A 20,011-nucleotide genomic window follows, 5' to 3' on the forward strand; every position below is an offset into this window, starting at 1 on the left:
GACGACAGGCACTGAACCAAAGTTAAAAGTGTGATGAGTGATACGGAGAGATGCAGAGTACACTGGAAGCACATGGCAGGGAAACCTCATCTCAGCTGGGGGTCAGAGACAGAGACCTATAGGATGGAAGGCATTAGTCAGGCAAATGAAACGTGGTAACAGGCTTTTAGATGGGAAATGGTAAGTGCAAATACTCTAAGTTAGAAAAACACAGCAGCATCAAGGAATGGGAATAAGAGGACTGTTGGTGAGACTACAATTTAAAAAGCAGCCTTAGACCAAGTTATCTTTTCTTTCTTTGCCATAAGAACTGTGAGGCCTATAAGTCCTGCCTCTTCTCCACCCAAAAGAAATGCTGTAGCCAGATGCTACAAGCACATATGAAAGATTGGGGGAGGTGGGGGTATCATTAGGTAGAATCCCATCTTGTGAAAGAGTTGGTTAAATGCTACTGATTTCAGGAAAATATCCATGGCCCATATGAATCACTCTACTTTCTAAGTTGAATTACCCTGGAAGGAAAGTGAGTCGGTGTTAAAAGCTTCAAATGTTCCCTCTGGGCCTTTTTAGTAAACAGGGGTGACTGAATCACAGACCCACTGGAAAACAGTCATCAGGCAGCGACGCGTTTCAGGAGCAGGGACACCACTTGAAGGGTTTTGTGAACCACTTTAAAGTCCTCACTTATTTTTCCACTCGTGCTTAGTTGGCAATGATTTCAAGTCCCCCAGCCATTCACACACACTCAGTTGTTACATCATCATTCTTATGTGGTTGTGGTGTGTGAGGGGTCTCTTCCTAACCAAATTTTGATTCTGCTCCCATGACTGAGTGTACACAAACCACTCAGCTTGTCTTTCTCATCTGCCCCCTCTTTTATTTTCCTCTTTCCCCTCCTATTTTCTTTCTTTTATTTTCTTGATTTTTTTTTTCTACTCTCTCTCATCCTATATCCCTTTTCCTCATCCCCACCAACAATGGTACATGGGTATTGGGTTAGGTGGGGGAAGGGGCACATGGGAAACATATGGGAGGGGGAGGGTTATGATATGAGAGTAGAATCATTTTCATTTCTTTTTTTCTCCATATCAAAAGTGGTCTAAAAAATTGACAGTATGGTAATGATTCTTAATCTTGTTTTGAGCCTCAGACCCCTGTGAGAAGTTACATTTATGGAAGTACTCCCGAAAAATGTTCATATGCTTATCTAACAATTTTTTTTATACAATTTCAGGGTGCTTGTGTACCTTAGAACATTTCTACCTCCATGTATGGTTCTAATTTTCTGCCATCCCTTTATATGTAGAAGTTTAAGTTCAGAGTGTAAGAGGTTACTCTCTTGGGTACTGTACCTACCAAAGTATCTGAACAGTCAGACATCCATTAACATGGCTGGAAGAAATTCCAACATGCTTCCCAAATTATCTTTGTAAAGACACCAACACCTGTATTCCTCATCTAATCAACTAAGCAACAAGGAGAGCACTCTGTTTTTAGAGTTGGTATATTAGCAATATTTAAAAGAACAAATGCCTATATTGCCTTTCTCACTTCCATAATGATTATGTCTCAACCACTCTCATCCTGATATTGGCCTATGTAGACTGCTTTTTTTTTTTCCTCTGTAATCTCTGAATCTTTAGTCTGATATTAGGATATTATTTGGCTTCTTTACAGGACAGTGTTAAGATTTCAGGGTATTTTGATATCAAGAATATTTTGGCAAGTTTGCCCAATTTTCCAATAACCCATCTTAACCACAAGTTAATTGTACTTTTCTAGGTGGTTGCATTACATAAGCAGACAGTTTTATTTTTCTCTTCTGACTTGCTTATCAACAAGAATAATCTATGCTCTCTCTGAGTCATGGGCTCCTTCTTTTATGAACATTAGCTATGGTTACGTTCAGTTATTAAGTTCAGTTATATGTTGGGCAAAACTAAATAAGAGAGATTTTAGACAGGGAGGCTTTCAGCATTCATAAATTGAACAGATATTCGTTAAAAGCCTACTATATGCCAACCACTGTTGTAGGTCCTAAAGACAAAATAGTGAACAAAATGAAATTCTTTCTCTTGAGGAGTTTGCATTCCAGGGGGGGAGACAAAAATAAAATAAATGAATAACAATATAACATCAGACAGTGATAAGTACAACAATACAGGGAATGCTATTTAGATAAAATGGTAAGAGCAAGTCTCACAGAGGAGAGATCAGTTTTTGAGCAGGAACCTAAAATAAAGTGAGGAAATGCCCTATCCAGATATGTAAAGAAAGAGATTTCCAGAGCGAGAGAGAAAGAAGAGGGAGGGAGAGAGGGAGAGAGAGGGAGGTAGAGAGGGAGAGGAAGGGAAAGAGAGAGGAATGGAGGAAAGGAGGGAATGAGAGAGAGAGAGAGAGAGAGAGAGAGAGAGAGAGAGAGAGAGAGAGAGAGAGAGAGAGAGAAGAAAAAATGGAGAGGGAGAGGGGGAGGAAGGGGAGAGGTAGGAAAGGAGGAAGGGTGAGGGAGGGGAGGGAGGGAGGAAGGGAGGAAGAGATAGAGACAGAGAGAAAGAGAACAGGAAATGTAAAAGCTCTGAATTAGGAATGTTTCTGATGTGTGAGGTAGCAGCCAGAGCCAATGTGGCCCTAGTGCAGAGAGCAGAGAGAGGGCCGGACTTGGAAGTACCCGGAACTGGGTTATTCAGTCTTTGAATCCAGAACAAGGACTATGGACTTTTATTTTATGGGTGCTAGAAAGACATTTAAAAGAACAAATGCCTATATTGCCTTTCTCACTTTTCCATAATGATTGTGTCTCACTTGGAAGTTTAAAAGCGGGAGAAACAAAACCTGACAGTTTTATGTAGCCATACCCTGTCCGTTGTATGGATACAAAAGATTAGTTGGAAGACAATGGCAGTGCCCAGGCCCATGATGATGGTGGTAGAAATGAACTAGGTCAAAGAGCTTGGATGCCAGATGGATTTTAAAGCACAGCCAACAGAATTTGCTGATATACTGAATGTGGTATATGAGAAAGAAAGGAGTCAAGGATAATTCCAGTGTTTTGGCATGAGAATTTGGGGAAATTGTGATATTGTTTGCAGAAGGGCTGACAGAATTAAGTGTTCATTTGCTAAGTTAGAGATGCCCTTTAGACCTCCAAATACTGAGGAGTACAGTAAAGGGTTTGGGTGGGAGATATATCTCTATAAGCATTCCAGAAATACTTTGAACTATGCAACTGAATGAGTGTGGCTGGGAAAGAGAAGAGGTCTGAGTTCTGGATTCTTGGATGGTGCAGTACCTAAGAGGTCTTTAAGAGCAGAAGGTTCCAGTCAAGGAGACTGAGAAGGAGTCACCAATAAAATAGAAAGAAAACCAGAAGAGCATAGTGTTCCAGGATTCAAATAAAGACAGGGTTTCATAGAGGGAATGATGAGCCATGTCAGGTGCTCCTGAAAAAGCAGGATGAGGGTGGAGAATTGACTTGGTATCATGCAATATACAGTGACCTTGATAAGAGTGGTTCCAGTAAGCAGTAGGGAAGAATGCCTGTTCAGAGTGGGTACAAGGAAAGTGGGTCAGCTAATGGAGACAGAAAGTATAAACACACCTAAAAGAACTTTGTGGTAAGGAAAACAGAGAAATGGGAAGTTGGCTGAGGGTTTTTGAAGTGAAGGGTTTTTAAAGTGAAGGAAATTACATGTTGGAAATAACACACAACATATCATACCATAATAAAGCTGATGCTGCAATGTGTGGGCAATTGCAGGAGCAAAGCCTTGAAGTAGGTGAGTGCTCCATGAGGAGGAGACTAGCCTTAAAAGGGAGCATAGATGATCCATCCAAATAAGTAGGCTGAATTTGGTGGTGATAATTAATGGAAGTTCTCTTTTGTTTCTTTTACTTCTTCAGTGAAATGAGAAGCAGGGTCATCAGCTGAGGTTGTGGGTTTGAAGAGAGAGGAGGTGTTAAATAGTCAGCAGTAGGGTCGCTTACTGGTGGTTTGAAAGGTTTTGGGGTGTTGTTTTTTGTTGTTGTTGCTGTTGTTGTTGTTGTTTTTTGGTTGTTATTCGCTCAGCTTTTTTGAAAAATAAAAATAATTTCTGACCCTCAACATTATTAACTATCTCACAGTTTTTTTTTGAACTAGTTTTTTTGAGAACTAGGATTCCATAGTTTGAACACTGGGCTCAAAACCTAGCTGATTGCACACCCCTCAGACTTTTCTCTTCCCTCACTGTCTGGAATCATGCTTTTGTAATCTTGGTCTCCTGGGCTCACTAGCTCAGCAGTTGCTCTCCATCCTTCATAGTATATAGTGGTAAGAAGTCCGGTCGAGGAATTAACAGACCTGGATTCTAGTCCAGTTACTAGTTATGTGACTTTAGGGAAGTCATTTAACTTCTCTATGCCTTAGGTGCCTTAACTATATATCTGAATTGATAATATTCCCTCCTAAATAAAAGAGACCCAGTGTCCTAGTCCACACAGCTCTATAATAAGTAACTTTAAGATTTTCATTGGGATATTTGAAATATTGAGAATGCAGTAGGACCCTTGTGACAGTCCTTATAGACCACTAAGGCCTGGCAAGCCCAGGGATGGCCCAAGAGGAAGAGGGAGAGCATCCAGTCTATCAGACAGGATGTGTTTCTCAAAGGCCCCCATAATAAGGAACTGTCTTCTTCCTTCCACAGGCAAGAGCATGATAAATTGCCCAACCATCGGTGGGCAGTTGGGAAGCAGTGTGCTGCTGCCCCTGACATCTGAAGGGATAAATAAGAGTACAAACAAGAGCATCCACATCACTGTCACAATGGCAAAATCAGCAGGAAGCAACCGCAATAATAAACTTGTGTCTCTTGATTTGCCAAAAGAAGGCTCTCTGCGCCACCTAGAAGATGGCTATAAATTTCATTTGGAAAACCTGAGCCTCGTGATCCTGGAAAGCAAGAAGAAAGATGAGGGCTGGTACTATATGACCCTGGAGGAACAGGTTTCAGTCCAGCACTTTTGCCTGCAGCTGAAGCTCTATGGTAATAATGGTGACTTCCCCAGTCCACATTGAACCCTGGTGGCTTCCCCAGTCTGAAAGGGCCAAAATGGACCCTTGCCTAAGAACTTAGACCTCTCTCGCAAGCAAAAGACATTCAAAATTAAAAGCAACTTGAAATACCACCTAGTCCAGGGGAATTTAAACCGCGCTTCGGGGGAGTTGTAGAGTTTCACAAAACTTCTGTCCAAATTGCATGTTGGCGGTAGCTGATTAGTGCTAGTCACCCTTGCTCTCATATCCCAAAGGAAAGGAGCCCAGCTGCCTGTGGGCTAGAAGTCTTGGAGCCCCAAGAGTCTCAATTTGCAAATAAGATTTTGTTCAGAAAAAAAGGGTATTGTTTTTTTTCTTTCTGATTTTTAAAAAGTTTGAATACCACTGATCAAGCCCCCACCTCTGTTTCATAGATGAGGACACTGAAAACCAAAGGAGTGGTTTGCATTTGCTTCCACACATCTGTGTGTACGGTTCACTACACTAGGGGTCCTGGGAGAAGAAGAACTGAAACTCAGCCCACATACCACTCGTCAAGCCCATCGTCTTCCCTGGCATAGGACTGCATCTTCCTGGGGAAGAGGCACCTTTTTCTCATTTAAACAAAGGCTCTGGTTATTCAGTCACTTAGTTGCAGAACTTAAACTAGAACCTAGGTCCACCTGAATCCAAGGCCAGTGCTTTAATGACCCTCTTCAATGCCAGCCCCTCTTGAATGTACCCCGTTTGTGTCTCTCAGGCCCAGGGGTCTCTTAAATTCCCAGGGGTCCCACCATGTGGGCTGTCCTGCTTCTTCACAGTGGCTTCCTTATCTCTGAGGACGGAACAGGGAGCCCCACCCACTCAGCATTTCTTTGAAATCCTCAGGTACTGCAGGAGAGACAGCAATACCCTTCCCACTCTTCCCCTGCCCCTAGCATTCCCTTTCCTCCAAATAGTGTATGCAGAATTTCTATAGCCCTCTAGCAGGTACCAGAGATTCCTGATCACTCCAACAGTGGCCCTTGGCTCAAGGCTGCCAGGAGTATGGAGAATACACATCATGCACTTTCCAGAACAGTTCACTGCCTTTATGACAACTAGTCACATTTTGTGATCAAATTCTTACCTTGGAAAATATAGTCTCTGCAACTATAGTGTTTTTCTCAAGTCAAAGAAAAAGGCTGGATTTTTGAGTCAGACAGACTCAGCTTGGCTATTTAGAAGCTGAGTGAAATTATGTAAGATCTCCATTTCTCTGGGACTCAGTTTCCTCATCTATGAAATGGAAATAATTATAACTAGGGTTGTAATTGCTGAGAAAGTTTTTGAGAAGATTAAAGAACATGATGAATATAAAGTTGCAGCATTGTGCTTCTCCTATAGTAGTTGCTAAATAAATAAATCATTTCCCATTGCCTTGCCTATTTCATAGCATTAGAGTGAGATAGGCTAATAAGGCCTAAGGCTATCTCTACTTCAGACACACTAAAGCACTGGACACACACACACACACACACACACACACACACACACACATTCACAGTAGATGAAATCCCACCACTAAAGAGTCATTTTTTTTTAGGTCTAGGAGGTAATATTTTAGTCAATGACAATTAAACCTGTGGGACAACTCCAAGGATAGAATACAGGAGAGCAACCTAGATTAGGGACACCAGAAAAGTTAAGGGAATCCCTAACAGTAGGAGAGAACTAAAAGACAATTTTTTCTTCTCTATTTATTCCAAGGTGGTCCAGGAAAGGAGTATGTGGGGAGAGAGGGATGGTGCAGAGCAGTAGATCCCCACTAGAAACAGATCACATTGCAGACACAGCAGGAGGGGAAGTGCCAGTAGGCTGCATTTTCTTCTAACAAAAAGTCAAGTCAGAATTCCAAAGGGTTCATTTCAGTGATGGCTCCCTTCCTCCCCCTCCTGACAGAGCAGGTCTCCACTCCAGAAATTAAGGTGTTAAACTGGACCCAAGAGAACGGGAACTGCAGCTTGATGCTGGCCTGTATGGTAGAAAGGGGGGACCATGTGACTTACAACTGGAGCGAGAAGACAGGTACCAACCTGCTGAGCCCAGCCAACAGCTCTCACCTCCTGTACCTCACCCTCGGCCCTCAGCATGCCAACAATATCTACATCTGCACTGCGAGCAACCCCATCAGCAATCGCTCCGGGATCTTCAGCCCAGGGTCCAGATGCAAGTTGTATTCCTCAGGTGAGTGCCCTGGTGGTGACTAGTGTGCCACATTAATGATATGGGCTCAGTCCCCACCTGGACCAGTCGCTCTGCTTCCATAGTTGTAGACTTCACCTTGGTAACAACACTTTACATTTTCTCTGTAGTTTATAAAAACCTCCCATGTGCATTCAGGGAGTGCTCTCCGTGCATAATGACCAGGGTGGCATTACTATACTAAGTTCACAGTTGAGGAAACCAATAAGAAAAGATGGAGGCAAATCCAGAGCCCAGGTCTCCATGTGGTGATCTTCCTTTTCTCCCCCCTGCCTTGGCTCCAGTCTGCAGGGATGACTGGGTGAGCAAGTGCGGGTGGCAGATCCTGACTCCCATGCCCCTATTCCACTAATGGTGGAACAGTTCTACACCATCCATAACTATTTATTGACTCCCAGGCTGTAGGAAATTGGGGAAAGATATGACACATGTTTTCTGCTCTCCAGCAACATGTTGTAAAGATAAGATATGAAATATTTGCTCAGCAATGAAAAACAGGATATAATAAAGAGCCACATTTTACAGAATGGACTGTGAATCCCATAGCAGGTCAGAAGACCCAGTCAGCTTTTTGTCTAAGGCCTGGCCTGGGTAGTTTGGAAAAAGTGATAAATGATATAGCACTGTATTATTGGCAAAGCACTTTCAACTACTTAATCTCTTTTGACCCTCACAATAACCTTACCAGATAAGTGCTATCATCACCCTCATTTTACAGATGAAGAACATGAATCTCATGGCACATAAGTACCCTCCTCAAGTTTCTTCACATATAAATTGTTTCTTCACATATAAATTGTAGATCTTTGACTGCTCTTTCTCTAGAAAGAAGAGCATCATTATTGTGTTATCAAAAGGAATGGAGGGCTGATTAAGTATGCCCATCTAACCACTTGAGGTTGGCAACAAGATAGACCACTGACTCTTTTCACCAATAGATTTTGTGTCCATGCCTCAGGTAGGTTCAGGGATGCAAGGACCAGAGTGCTGGCCCTGCAAGTTATTACTTATGTGCTAACGTTCTCTCTGCATCCACCAGGAGTCTGCCCACAGTAGTCTTGGTGTTTATATGAGGGATTTCCAGATGATCAGGGATGAGGGGACAGGGGAATCCAGCTAGATTATGCCCTTCAGCCTAGCACCTCCAGTCAGAAATTCCCCTGAAATATTCCCAGATGGACTGCTGGAAAACTCCTATCTGGCCTCCAGTATGCAGCTGAGATTTCTTTGGTGAACCTAACCTGTGTTGTCTCCCCCAGCCATTTATGGCAGAGTCAACCATCTGCCCACCTACTAATTGTATCTGGCTGCTTGCCTACCTTGCACACAAACTACATTCTGAGGCTATCCCCATTTCAGAATTCCCTACTGGCCCACAGTCATTCAGAACATGCTGGCAGGACCAAGAATGCAGTGTTGCATAATTTAGAGTTTACAGAATGTGGTCCCTGAGGTCCTAGATCAGTGCTGCCCTTTTTACTTACAAGGATAAGCCACTTAACCTAAGACTTGGGTTCTTCCTCTAAAATAATAACTGACAGGTTTTCATTGTTTACTATGTGCGAGTTATGTGGCATCTCACTTAATCCTCACAGCAACAGAGTAGTATTAGTATCCTCACTTTACAGATGAGAAAATAACGATATAAAAAGGTCACACACAGAGCAAGTGACAGAGATTAGTTGTCTGATCCTGTCTGATCCCTAAGATTAGTTGTCTTATCTCTTCATAGGTACTAGTGGAAGAGCTAATACACTTAAAATACTGTATAAATCATAATAAAAATGTGTTGCTGCTTTTCTTGGGGCTGTGGAAGCAGTAGCCTGTACCCGTGCACAGCCCTCTCTGGTTGTAGCAGCCCTCTTACAGTGAAGGCATGGCGCCAGATGTTTTACCCTGATGACTTCAAAAAAGAGAGAGAACTGGCTTCATGCTCCTCCATGCGGTTCAACAAGAATTTATTTAGTGCACTCCAACCCCTTGGCAGGCCACGAAGTATACATTCAGGCACTTGGCTCAAGATACTCTAAAGAAACACGGAGACGCTCTTACCCATGTACGCTAATTTAAGGACCAAGTATGCAGTAGCGTGGCCCAGATTTACTGATATGAAGAAGGCTCCTGGGAGCTGTGGAGACACAGCCATGGGAAAAGCTCTTTCAGGTCCTCAGCTCGGTCATTGCGAACTACCCAGCACGGGGCAGCCATTTCACATTCTTGGGGCTCTGTTTTATCATCTGTAAAATGAAAAGGGTGAGCTACTGAAGTTGTTTCCAGAGTCGATATTCTATGATTCAGCTGGCATGTACATTAATAAGAAATGGTAAAGAGGGGTTACCAAGGTGAAGGTGTATTTGTGTTTCTAGGGCTGTTGTAACAAAGTACCACAAACTGGTGACTTAAACAATAAAAATGTATTGTCTCACAATTCTAGAGGCTGGAAGTCCACAATTAAGTTACTGGCAGGTCTGGTTCCTCCTCAGGGCTGGGAGGAAGAATCTGTTGCAGAATTCTTTCCTTGGCTTGTAGATAGCTGTCTTCTTATATATCTTTACATTGTCTACCCTCCATGCATATCTCTGTCCTAATTTCTCCTTTTCATAAGGACACCAATCATATTGGATTGGGTCCCACCTGTAATTCGTTTTCTAGGGCTGCTATTACAAAGTACCACAGACTGGGGTGGTGGGGCTTAAACAACAGAAATTTATTTTCTCACAATTCTGGAGACTAGAAGTCCAAGATCAAGGTGTTGGCAAGGTTGGTTTTTTCTGAGGCCCTTCTCCTTGGCTTCTAGATGGCTGCCTTCTTGCTCTGCCTTTACCTGGTCTTTCCTCTGTGCATGCACATCCCTGGTGTCTCTTTGTGTGTCCAGATTTTCTCTTATTATACGAACACCAGTAAGATTAGATTTGAGCCCATCCTAATGGCTTCATTTGAATTTAACCACCTCTTTTAAGACCCTATATGCAAATATAGTCATATTCTGAGGTACTAGGGGTTAGGATTTCAACATATGAATTTTGGGGAACACAGTTCAGTCCATAACACCACCCTAATGACCTCATTTTAACTTGATTACTTCTGTAAGATATTGTCTCCAAATAAGTTCTCATTCTAAGGACTTCAACATATGAACTTTTGGGGGAAACACGATTCAACCCATAATACAAGTAGAGATCCCTTCCTCTGCCTCCAGGGATGGGGAACCACAGCATGTCAAAACCAAATCATACAGCTTGTTTGTGGTATGCTGTTTCCAATATGCCAGGTTGCCGTACTACTGAAAAGAGTTTTATTAATTCATTGATTTTTGTTTGCAAATGAAAAAATACTAATGCTTAGTTTGACAAAACATTTATTGAGGTTTGACTATGTTCCAACATTGTGCTAGCATGAATAACACAAAACTATAAATGGTTCAACTGAAAGGAAACGTCCCTCTTGAAGCTTATCTTGAAAAGAGGACCCCTTTCAGTAGACTGGCAAAAGCTGGCTCAGCAAGTCTGAGGTAGCTCAGTGAAAGAAAAAGCTGATACCTGCCACTGAACTCTCGAGGCTCTCCCTCTCTACCAAGACCATTTTTTTCAAGTGGGGAGATCCCATTGTTGCAGAGTCACCTAGATGTTTCATGCAAAGGGGCAGGTCCCACCCCATATACTACTCCCAATCCAGCAAGCATGACAACAATGATGGAGGGATGGAACCTGGTCACCTTTCATGGACCTTGTCATAGCCTTGTCACGGTGGCTACACCTGCTAGAAGGGAAGCTGAGAAAGGCAGTCCTTAGCTGGGCAGGCACATAATTGAAAAAGACTTGTCCATGGAGGAATGGGGTAAATGGCCCTGGCGGCACAACTGGCAGCTTCTGCAACACAATGCTGGGTGGGATAGGCAGGTGGAAGGGATTTTTCTAGAAGCTATGAACTCTGTAAAAAACGTTTACTCTGATAGTCCCAGATCTTCAATTAGTACATGGTTTGTAAGCATCCTTCCCCCACCCCCAATTCTGAGTGGAAACCGCCACCAAGAAGAAGGTATCTCTTGCAGATGGTTGACTTCTTCAAGTAGATGTACATCATGCGGGCAGTCTTGCTGACAGAACCACATGAAAGGCAGGAAAGAGATCTGGCATTCGCAGACCGTTACATTAGCATCTCAGTATCTCCTGGGGCAAAATACATTTGTTTCTCAGATTCTTTTTTGTTTCCTTCTTTATTTTCCTTAAACATTAAGGTTTGGGGACTTGAGGAGAAAGGAGCTTTTGTGTTTCTGTGGCAGCAGACCTTCAGAGGCTGAAAAAAAGCCCTCCAGCATTTTCTCAGAGGCATGGCAACATGCCATGTTATTATGTTTAAACCACAGCCTATAGAGTAGAGGACCAAAGGAGGAGACTCATGCAGTACTCTTCATAAGTACTTCATGGCACAGGAGTTCTCAATCAGCCTGCTCAGCTCTCTCTAAAAGCTGGCGGGGCTGGGGGATTGTACCAAACTTGTTTAAGAATGTTCAAATAGGGTTTCTTTGTGAATGAGGAATGAAGCCGGTAGACCCTAGAACAACAGAATGACCTCAGTCTGATATCTGAGCATTGACATCCTGAGAGACCTCTCTCTACTTCTGAACCAAAAGAGGGAGAGCTGGAGTTTCTGCCACAGGAAATGGTGGTTTGAAAATGGGAACACAGGTGGTGCTGACAGCACAGACACACCCTTTCCTCCTGGTTCCATGTTGTTATTATAAGCATATTCCAAGTAGGTCATTTCTCATTTCCTTCTACTCCTGCCCTGGTGACGGTGACACCTGCATTCCTTCTGAGACCTTATTACGATTATATTTAGTACTCAGATAATTTTTAGCAAAAAGGTACATAACAGTCTTCTCCCAGCTTCATTCTATGACCTCTAATTTAACTAGTTCATCATGTATATATTGAGTGTCTCTCTGCATTACATTGTATCAGACGAAATAGGGGATGCAAATAAAGCATTAGGTACAGAGTCAATTTTTCCAGGAATTTACAATCTAGGTGAGAATTTTATACCTTATTAGATAGAAAAATATTATCATATTAAAGAAAATGCTACTAGAATACCCCTTTGGAAGAGAACCGTGTTTGTTTAGTATGATAACTTAATAAATGCTAAGGGAAGAAAGTGAGACTCACCCCCAAGAATCTGGCAGTAGGTTAGATGTTCTGTATGAGAAAGGGGGAAGACATTACTGATGTAGATATAGGAAGAGAAAGAAAAGGTCTGAGCTCTCTGGTGGTGGAAAGCTGCTTGGTTCATGATGGACTCTACTCCTTGTGACCCTTCAAATCTACAGTAGAGGATTCAAACCCACAAGATTCTTAGCGTAGGTTTTAGGTTTGGTTTTGGTTTTGGGGTGGTGTGTGTGTGTGTGTGTGGAAAACTGATGAAGGCACTGAATCTTGCACCCAAGACGGCCCAGACTAGAGCAAGTGGAGCTGCAGAAGCAAAGACTTAAAGGACCATAAGGAAGTCATTGCCAGAAATTACAGAAATCATGGGCAGCTTGAACCCAACAAGCCATAAAAGTAACTTTTTGTCTGTATTTACCCAAATTCCTGAGGATACAGAGTCCCTGACATTAGTTTCCATACAAATATCATAATTAGATAGTACCCATAGATGAACGCCAAGTACAAATAAACTTGGGAAGCTAGACAGGTGGGGAAACTAAATCATAAGCAAACAACAGGATAGGGCTGAAGGCATCCCTGGACATCAGTGAAGGGACTCCTTGGACTTGAGATCAGATTTATCTCCTTGTTCTTCCAATCAACCAGCAAGAATTTACCAAGGACCTATATGTGCTAAGTACTAAGAGAGCTGCAAAAGAAGTAAAGAGATGGTCTATAGCCTCCAAGAACCTAACAGCTAGTTGCGGAGTTGAGGCTAGTGGAAGGAGTTAACATTATTCACCACATGCTGAATCCCTGGTATTGCTCCGGGCACTTTTCATACATTATTTCATTGGTTTATCAGAACAACTCTGTGAACTGAATATTGTTATGCTCATTTGCAGATGAGGGAACTGAAGCCCAAAGGGTATGAGCAGCCTATTTGAGGCACAGAACTATCAAGTGGTAGACCAGAATTTGAATCCATCTGTCTGGTTCCAAATGCCTTCATCACTGAAAATGGTCCCCACAGCAAAGATGATGTTGTCCCAACTCAGGTTCTAAGATGCATGACATAAACCAAGATTATGGCAGAGTCAAGGGAGAGGGAAGCATGGGAGCTAGAACAGTCAAAAAAAGTGACAGAGAGAAGGATTGCTTGGTAGTCAAGGCTGGGCAGGCCTGGTAAAACAGCTGAAGGTACAGCAAGGGAAGAGGAGGGGGCAGAGCATGGGGTCAGGAATGGGGCAGGTGTTGGATGGAGGATGGTGAAACGGGTGAGTTGGCACCTAAGAGAGCTTTTGACTCATGAGGTCTCCCAGGTATCCAGCCTGCCATTGCTTCTTTGTGGGGGCCCCATCTCCATAAACTAAAATACAAACCACAAAGTCTGCAGTTCTCACCTCACCCAACTCGGCCATCAACTTCTTGTGACTCTAGGTACACTTGTTCTGAGTCTGTTTCCTCCACAGCACAAAATTAGTGGGTTGGGTGACATAAGCTCTATAGTTCCTTCAAGGTTAAGAAAGTCTATGGTCCTGTAATTTAAATCCTCCGATAGATTCATATTACATTGTATCCAAAGACTAGGAGAAAAAATTAAGGGCTTGCAAAACCTCTTTCAGGACTTTGCCAGGTTGCCTTTCAGATGTGGCTGGCCTGGCAGAAGTTGGTCATTTATGTTATAGGACAAGGGTAGCATATGACTTTCATGCTCCCGAGACAGTGGAAAGAGAAAGGGCTGGAGTTATGATGTCCTCTGGGCTCAGTAATATGCCCCAGTCATTGTTAGTTTACCTGAGTAGCTGTCAGCAACAGGCCCCAGGGGACAGGAGAAAGTCTCACTTGGTAGGCGTTAGTAATGCAGTTTTGATATCTGTTATTTTCTGGTTTTAGAGGCACCACTTTGTTTGTTGGTTTTATTTTATTTTTATCTCAAATGAAATTTGAGAAAAACATTACGTTTTAAAATGATTTAACTGATTGAAGCATTTGTTCTTAGACTAACTGTTGTTTTAGAAGGTTCCCAAATACATGAGGGGAAAAAAGAGGAAATTGTCTCAAAATAGGAAGGGCTACTATAACAATTTTCTGATCACTTCCATGGGCTGAGGAGACGTGGTGTGCTTAGGCTGCTGCCTCTGCTTCTTATCTTAGGATGTGAGAGTTTTCTCCACAGGTACCTGGTATTGACAACATAAAACCCTGGATAATCTCTCTCTCTCTCTATCACACACACACACACACACACACAACACACACACACACCCTGCACGGAGGGTTCTCAGCAACCATAAGCCATTCAGAGTGGGTCATTTAGAGTGGACCTGCTCACAGAGCAACTCTAGCCTCAGCAGTGATTCCATGCTCAAATTTCACGCTTTATATAAATTCAGGAGTTTTATTGCAAACTCTGGTTGTCCCCTAGCTTTTTCATCAGGTTATATGACTGGCTGAAGTTGGTGTCTGGAAGAGTTAAAGCATGTTTAATTAGGGGAAGAGAATCTATATCAAGATGTTCCACAAAGCCAGTTCAGTGAGATTCTTTGGGATGACTTGATGTCTGAAAGGCCTAAAAAGAAAAAGAGAAGTTTTTCAAACCAGGAGGCAACTTATGGTTAGCTATTACGCTGAAGGTCCACTTGGATCTCAGTGGAATGCCTTTTTATATTTTTTATCAATTCATTGAGACTTCAGTCTTATCTTTGGCCAGCTCTGTAGACATCTGAATTGTGTCTGTAAGCACTCTACTCCTTTGCAACCTACCTATTCCTTCCTTTCACTTCTTCCCAACAAATTCATCACAGCTTCAACAATAGTCTTATTCCACAATCATTCTACAAGTTACCCTTACACATTAATGTCAACACCTGGTAGTATATTATTTAGAACCTTAATGTTGTTACTTTAACGTAGCACCCCAGTGCTTCAGATGGCCTCCACTTTCATAACCTTGTGTAACTTATTCCAAGCCCATAACTCTCTTTGACTGTTCAAGAAGTCTGTCTTCAGTATTCAGCCATGTTCTACTCCTGGTCCAAGCTCTAGTTCGGAGGAGGTCCATACCTGTTTTCGTATCCACAAAATGGGAGTAATGAGAGTACCTACCTCATACGATTGTTGTGAGGATTAAATACATTATACACAAGGTGCACTGAAAAAAAAAACCCTGGCTCAGAATTATCTGTTATTATATTGTTGAGCTAAATGTCTTTTTTTACTGAGGCAATAGGTCTCAATCTCCGTTTCCCAAAATGCTGTTTCTAGTTCAGAAGGATTTGGTAAAGTGGGTAAAGGAGAAAAGCAATAAAAATTGGCACTTGATTTTGAGCCTAGTGACTGGTACTCTAGAGCAAACATTAAAAGTGGGAAGGATTGAGAGGAAAACGACATGCTTTTCTTTCAGTTCAGGTCTAGTGGGTTCAAACAGTTATTTGCATGGATGGACAATAATAGCACTGCTATGTTTATTTTGAAAACAAAAGTAGGTCTTTCTTTCTCCCAGTGTCTCATGAGAATGATGTGGGGTCGTCTGGGGACAGCACATGGAGCCATCATGTTCTCTTTACTAAAATATATAGGTATATATAGATATAGAACACATTAAGATTTAAAAAAAGAAAAAAACTGGGCAGAGAGATGTTGACTTAGCAAAGATGAAGGAAGACAAGTTTGATTTTAGACATGTGATGTGGTAGTTGAAGTAAAAATAAAGCATTTGAATAGAAAAATCTTTACAGAAATTAGGAATATGAAAGTCAAATATATTAAGAGAATTGAGGATAAGAAAACATATATGGAAATCTTCAGCCTAAAGCTGAACTTTAAAACCTAGAAAATAAATTTCTCCCTTGAGAGAGAATGTAGAAGAGAACTCGAGGCTCAGGTTCATCCTCCCCACTTCAGTGTAGGATGTTTTTACACTCACAGTACATTTGAGATTGCCCTTTAACTTTTTTTTCAGTACCAACACAATGGGGACTGTATGCTGGGCTGTTCTTAGGGGGCATCATTGGTGTCATCATGATTCGCCAAGTGGTAATCCTACTGTTGAGAAGAAGAGGGAGGTGTCTGACAATAAAGAGATGTTTATCAGGCTCTGTGGTAAGCAGGGGACCTCTCGCCACAAGCACCGACTTCTCTCTCCACTTTAGCTTTCTGCAGGGAGCACATTTGCAAAAACACTAAATAAACATATCCTGGGACCTTGTTGAATTCAGTCTAATTCAAAATGCCTTGATCCCCTATACCGATCTATGGGGATAAAAAGAGAGATGAGCCATAGTTAACTAACATGGGAGACATTGCACAGATAATTTAAATTCAGTATGACAAGCACTGTAGTAGAGGTATGTACAGGATGCTGAAGAGGTCCAGATGTGAGGCTTAACAATATTCACCAGGAGCAGAATTCAGAGGATTCTTGGATCTCATTCAAGAAAAGTTATAATTACTGACTAATAAAGGGACATTATAATAAGATGTTTTTACTCAAAGGTTGAATCCTTTCTATAATTTCTCTTTATCCTTAAGATATCCCTCTGAGAGAAGCATGGCAGTTGTTTTCTTTGTGACTTAGCAGTGGGCTAACAGGGGCACTGAGAGGCTAAGTGATTCATGCAAGGTCACCTACCTTCCTTTGCAAGGTAGGCGAGGGAATCAGAACTATTAACTATGTCTCCCAACTACCAAGGTGCTTTCCACTGGGAAGCCCACAGGTCATCAGAAGACAGCAGAGGGAATACTCTTTACTTAGGTTTTAGTACAAATTCTGACTCAGCTTGGGAAAGTGTGCGATTTGTGAGGTTGCTTAAAGCTAAACAAAATAGTATAGAAAGCAGCCCATGGTAGATTGAAATCATTAAAGCCCAGTTATTCCCTTGCAGTTTAAATGCCTAGAAGTAGTTTTCTCCTGAACTCTCATCCAAATTGTCCTATAAGTCAGTATCTCAGGGCAGTGTAATCCCCTCGGCCACAACTTTCCTCACCCACTCACACTAGAGTCACAAGGTTCTGCTCCAAGACCAGGACATATCCCAGGCTGGCTTTACCACGGTGAAGAGAGAGCTTGATCCTTATACAACGACCAAGCTGATGGCTGATCTCATTCTCCAAGTTGATCAATGTTCTCTACATAACCTTCCTGGAAAAGCCCTTACCTCAGCACTCTAATGTTGGTTTTGCTTGTATAAGAAAATCTAGATCACAGCACAGCTGCCTACTTTTGTCTCATTTCCTCCATTTAAGAGCTAGCTAGGGAGGAGATGGGGGGGTGGGGTGATTCAGCTAGAAATCATAAGGACAGACTAAGGGGGTGGCGGGGTGGGGGCAACTACATTTTGCTTGGATAATAACGGAACAGTGAGACACCGGGGCTGAGAAAACTGAGATTAACACACCCACCTTAACGTAGTTAGTGAAAAGTGCTGAGATCCTCACCCACATTTTTTCCTCAGCTACATTCTGCTCATCATGTGGTGGTTCTGAAGGGACTAGTACTCCCCATCCCACTACAATTCCTTACCACCGTCCCCAACACACATATCCATCCTCGTCTCCAGTCAGCATGTATTTCTTGTAAGCCGGGGACACAAAACACCCTGCCTCAAACTTCTAGAAAAACCTATCCTTAATGGCTGTGCCCTCCAAAGACTCCGCATAAAAGGTTTCTGTTGGTAGGTTCTAATGCTGCCATCTCCAGAATGCAGCCGAACTCTGAAGGTTTTCAAATGGACTCTGGCAATTTCATATACAGAATACACTGGTGAAGAACATGGTCTTTGACATTAGACAAACATACTTTCAAATGTAGACTTTGCCTCTGACAAGCTGCATAACCAAACAAATGACTCAACCTCTCCTCTGTAAAATGAGGATATTATGTACTTCATAGTATTCTTGTGGGGGATCCGTGAGTCCATACACAGAAATCACAGAACACAGCAACATCCGTGATAGATGGTAGTTAGATACACACACACACACACACACCCACCCACACACACACACACACACACTCCTCAGCTAGTATCAACCCTAACCAAAACAGTAAAGTTGGAACCACCAGCACTGCAAGCCCACACCCACACAAGAAAATCATACATTGACATTCTTTGAGGTTCCCCAGTGGCTGCCCATGATTTCCTCCCCAAGGATCACACCCTCATGCCACATGGTCCACTACCCTCTTCACATACATACATACTAGGCCTTCCCTTTCAAAGAAAATATACCTCTCCTAAGTGCTATTCCCTCAGAGACATGTTCTAAGTTTTTTAAGAGGATATATTCATTGGTGTTAAAATAAGTGTACCCTAAAGACTTTGTGTGATTTGGTTTGGTCTCCATTGCTTCTGCCTAGACTTTGTAATAGTCCCAAAATAAGCCTCTATTTTCAGTCTCTTACTTTCCCTCCATCCTTCTCACTGCTACATGATGCATGCAAAGAATACTATGAACATTAGAAAGAATGATATACATGGAAAATGTCCTCAACACATTATAAGTGAAAAGGTCAAGTTATAGAGGAGTATGTATAAAAAATTTACATTAAAATTTGCATAAAAATATCTGTGCAAGTACAGCAAATATCCGGGATTGCACTATCTCTTATGGTAGTCACTAGCCACATATGGCTTTTTAAATTTAAATTAATTACAATGAATCCAATTTAAAATTCAATTCCTCAGTTGCATTAGTACAGTTCAGGTACTCAATAGCCACCTGTGGCTACCATATTAGACTACAGACACGGAATATTTCCATCACTGCAGAAAGTTCTATTGCACCAAGCTGGTCTGGAAGGATCAACTGTTAAAAGTGATTACTTATGAAAATGAATTGCATTGGTTAATGGAGGTGAGGGACATACTTTTTACTCTAAAAATTAAAATTTTTGTAACAAAAATGAATTATTCCTATAATTTAAAAAGAAAAATTATAAAATTGGTTAAAAACTAAAAGTTCTGCAATTTATTACTTTCTAGAGACCTTCGGCTCTGAGCAAAATTTCCAGATGGTAGGCACTAGAATGACATTATAGCTTTAATTTTTAAATAGTTTCAAGTGGATCATCCTTCTTACATTCCCTCCCTGCTTCACACACACCAAGTCCCATTGAAAAAGAGACATGAGAAAACTGTGAGTATAAAAGCAGTATAAATAACTTGCCCTGCCCTTAAAGAACTTAGAATCATATTAGAAGACCAGCTACACACATCAAAAAGTAGAGATTAAAATAATTGAATGGCATACCAATCACACCTAACATGTATTGGGAATTTATTAGGTTGGTGCAAAAGTAATTGCCTTTTTTGCAGTTATTTTTAACACTTTAAACCACAATTACTTTTGCGCCAACCTAATACTATGTGCCAGGCACTATTCTAAACACTTTACAAGTAATATCTCATGTAGTCATCATAACAGCCCTGTGAGGCAGGTATTTCAACCCATTTCACAGATAGGAAAATAGGCCCAGAGAGATCAATAACTAACCTAATGTTGTATGAGAAATGTGCAGAGGGTTTGGGACTCAGTGCTTTGTTCCTATGGTACTCTTGGGGAAGGTCGATATGCTATGGGGTTAAAAACCAGACAGGTCTGA

General features: G+C 41.8%; 1 protein-coding gene across 2 annotated transcripts in view; it reads left to right on the forward strand.

Annotated features, from left to right (window-relative positions):
• The window catches only part of SLAMF1 (signaling lymphocytic activation molecule family member 1), a 56,118-nt gene that overhangs the window by 25,596 nt on the left and 10,511 nt on the right, over positions 1-20,011 (forward strand). For both annotated transcript variants that reach the window (XM_033093509.1, XM_033093508.1), the window contains exons 3-5: positions 4,686-5,024; positions 6,956-7,240; positions 16,370-16,468. In XM_033093509.1, coding sequence (XP_032949400.1) covers positions 4,686-5,024; positions 6,956-7,240; positions 16,370-16,468 — 723 coding nt within the window. The remainder of the gene's footprint in view (positions 1-4,685; positions 5,025-6,955; positions 7,241-16,369; positions 16,469-20,011) is intronic.

This window comes from Rhinolophus ferrumequinum, chromosome 22 (assembly GCF_004115265.2).
Source record: "Rhinolophus ferrumequinum isolate MPI-CBG mRhiFer1 chromosome 22, mRhiFer1_v1.p, whole genome shotgun sequence".
Taxonomy (NCBI): Eukaryota; Metazoa; Chordata; class Mammalia; order Chiroptera; family Rhinolophidae; genus Rhinolophus; species Rhinolophus ferrumequinum.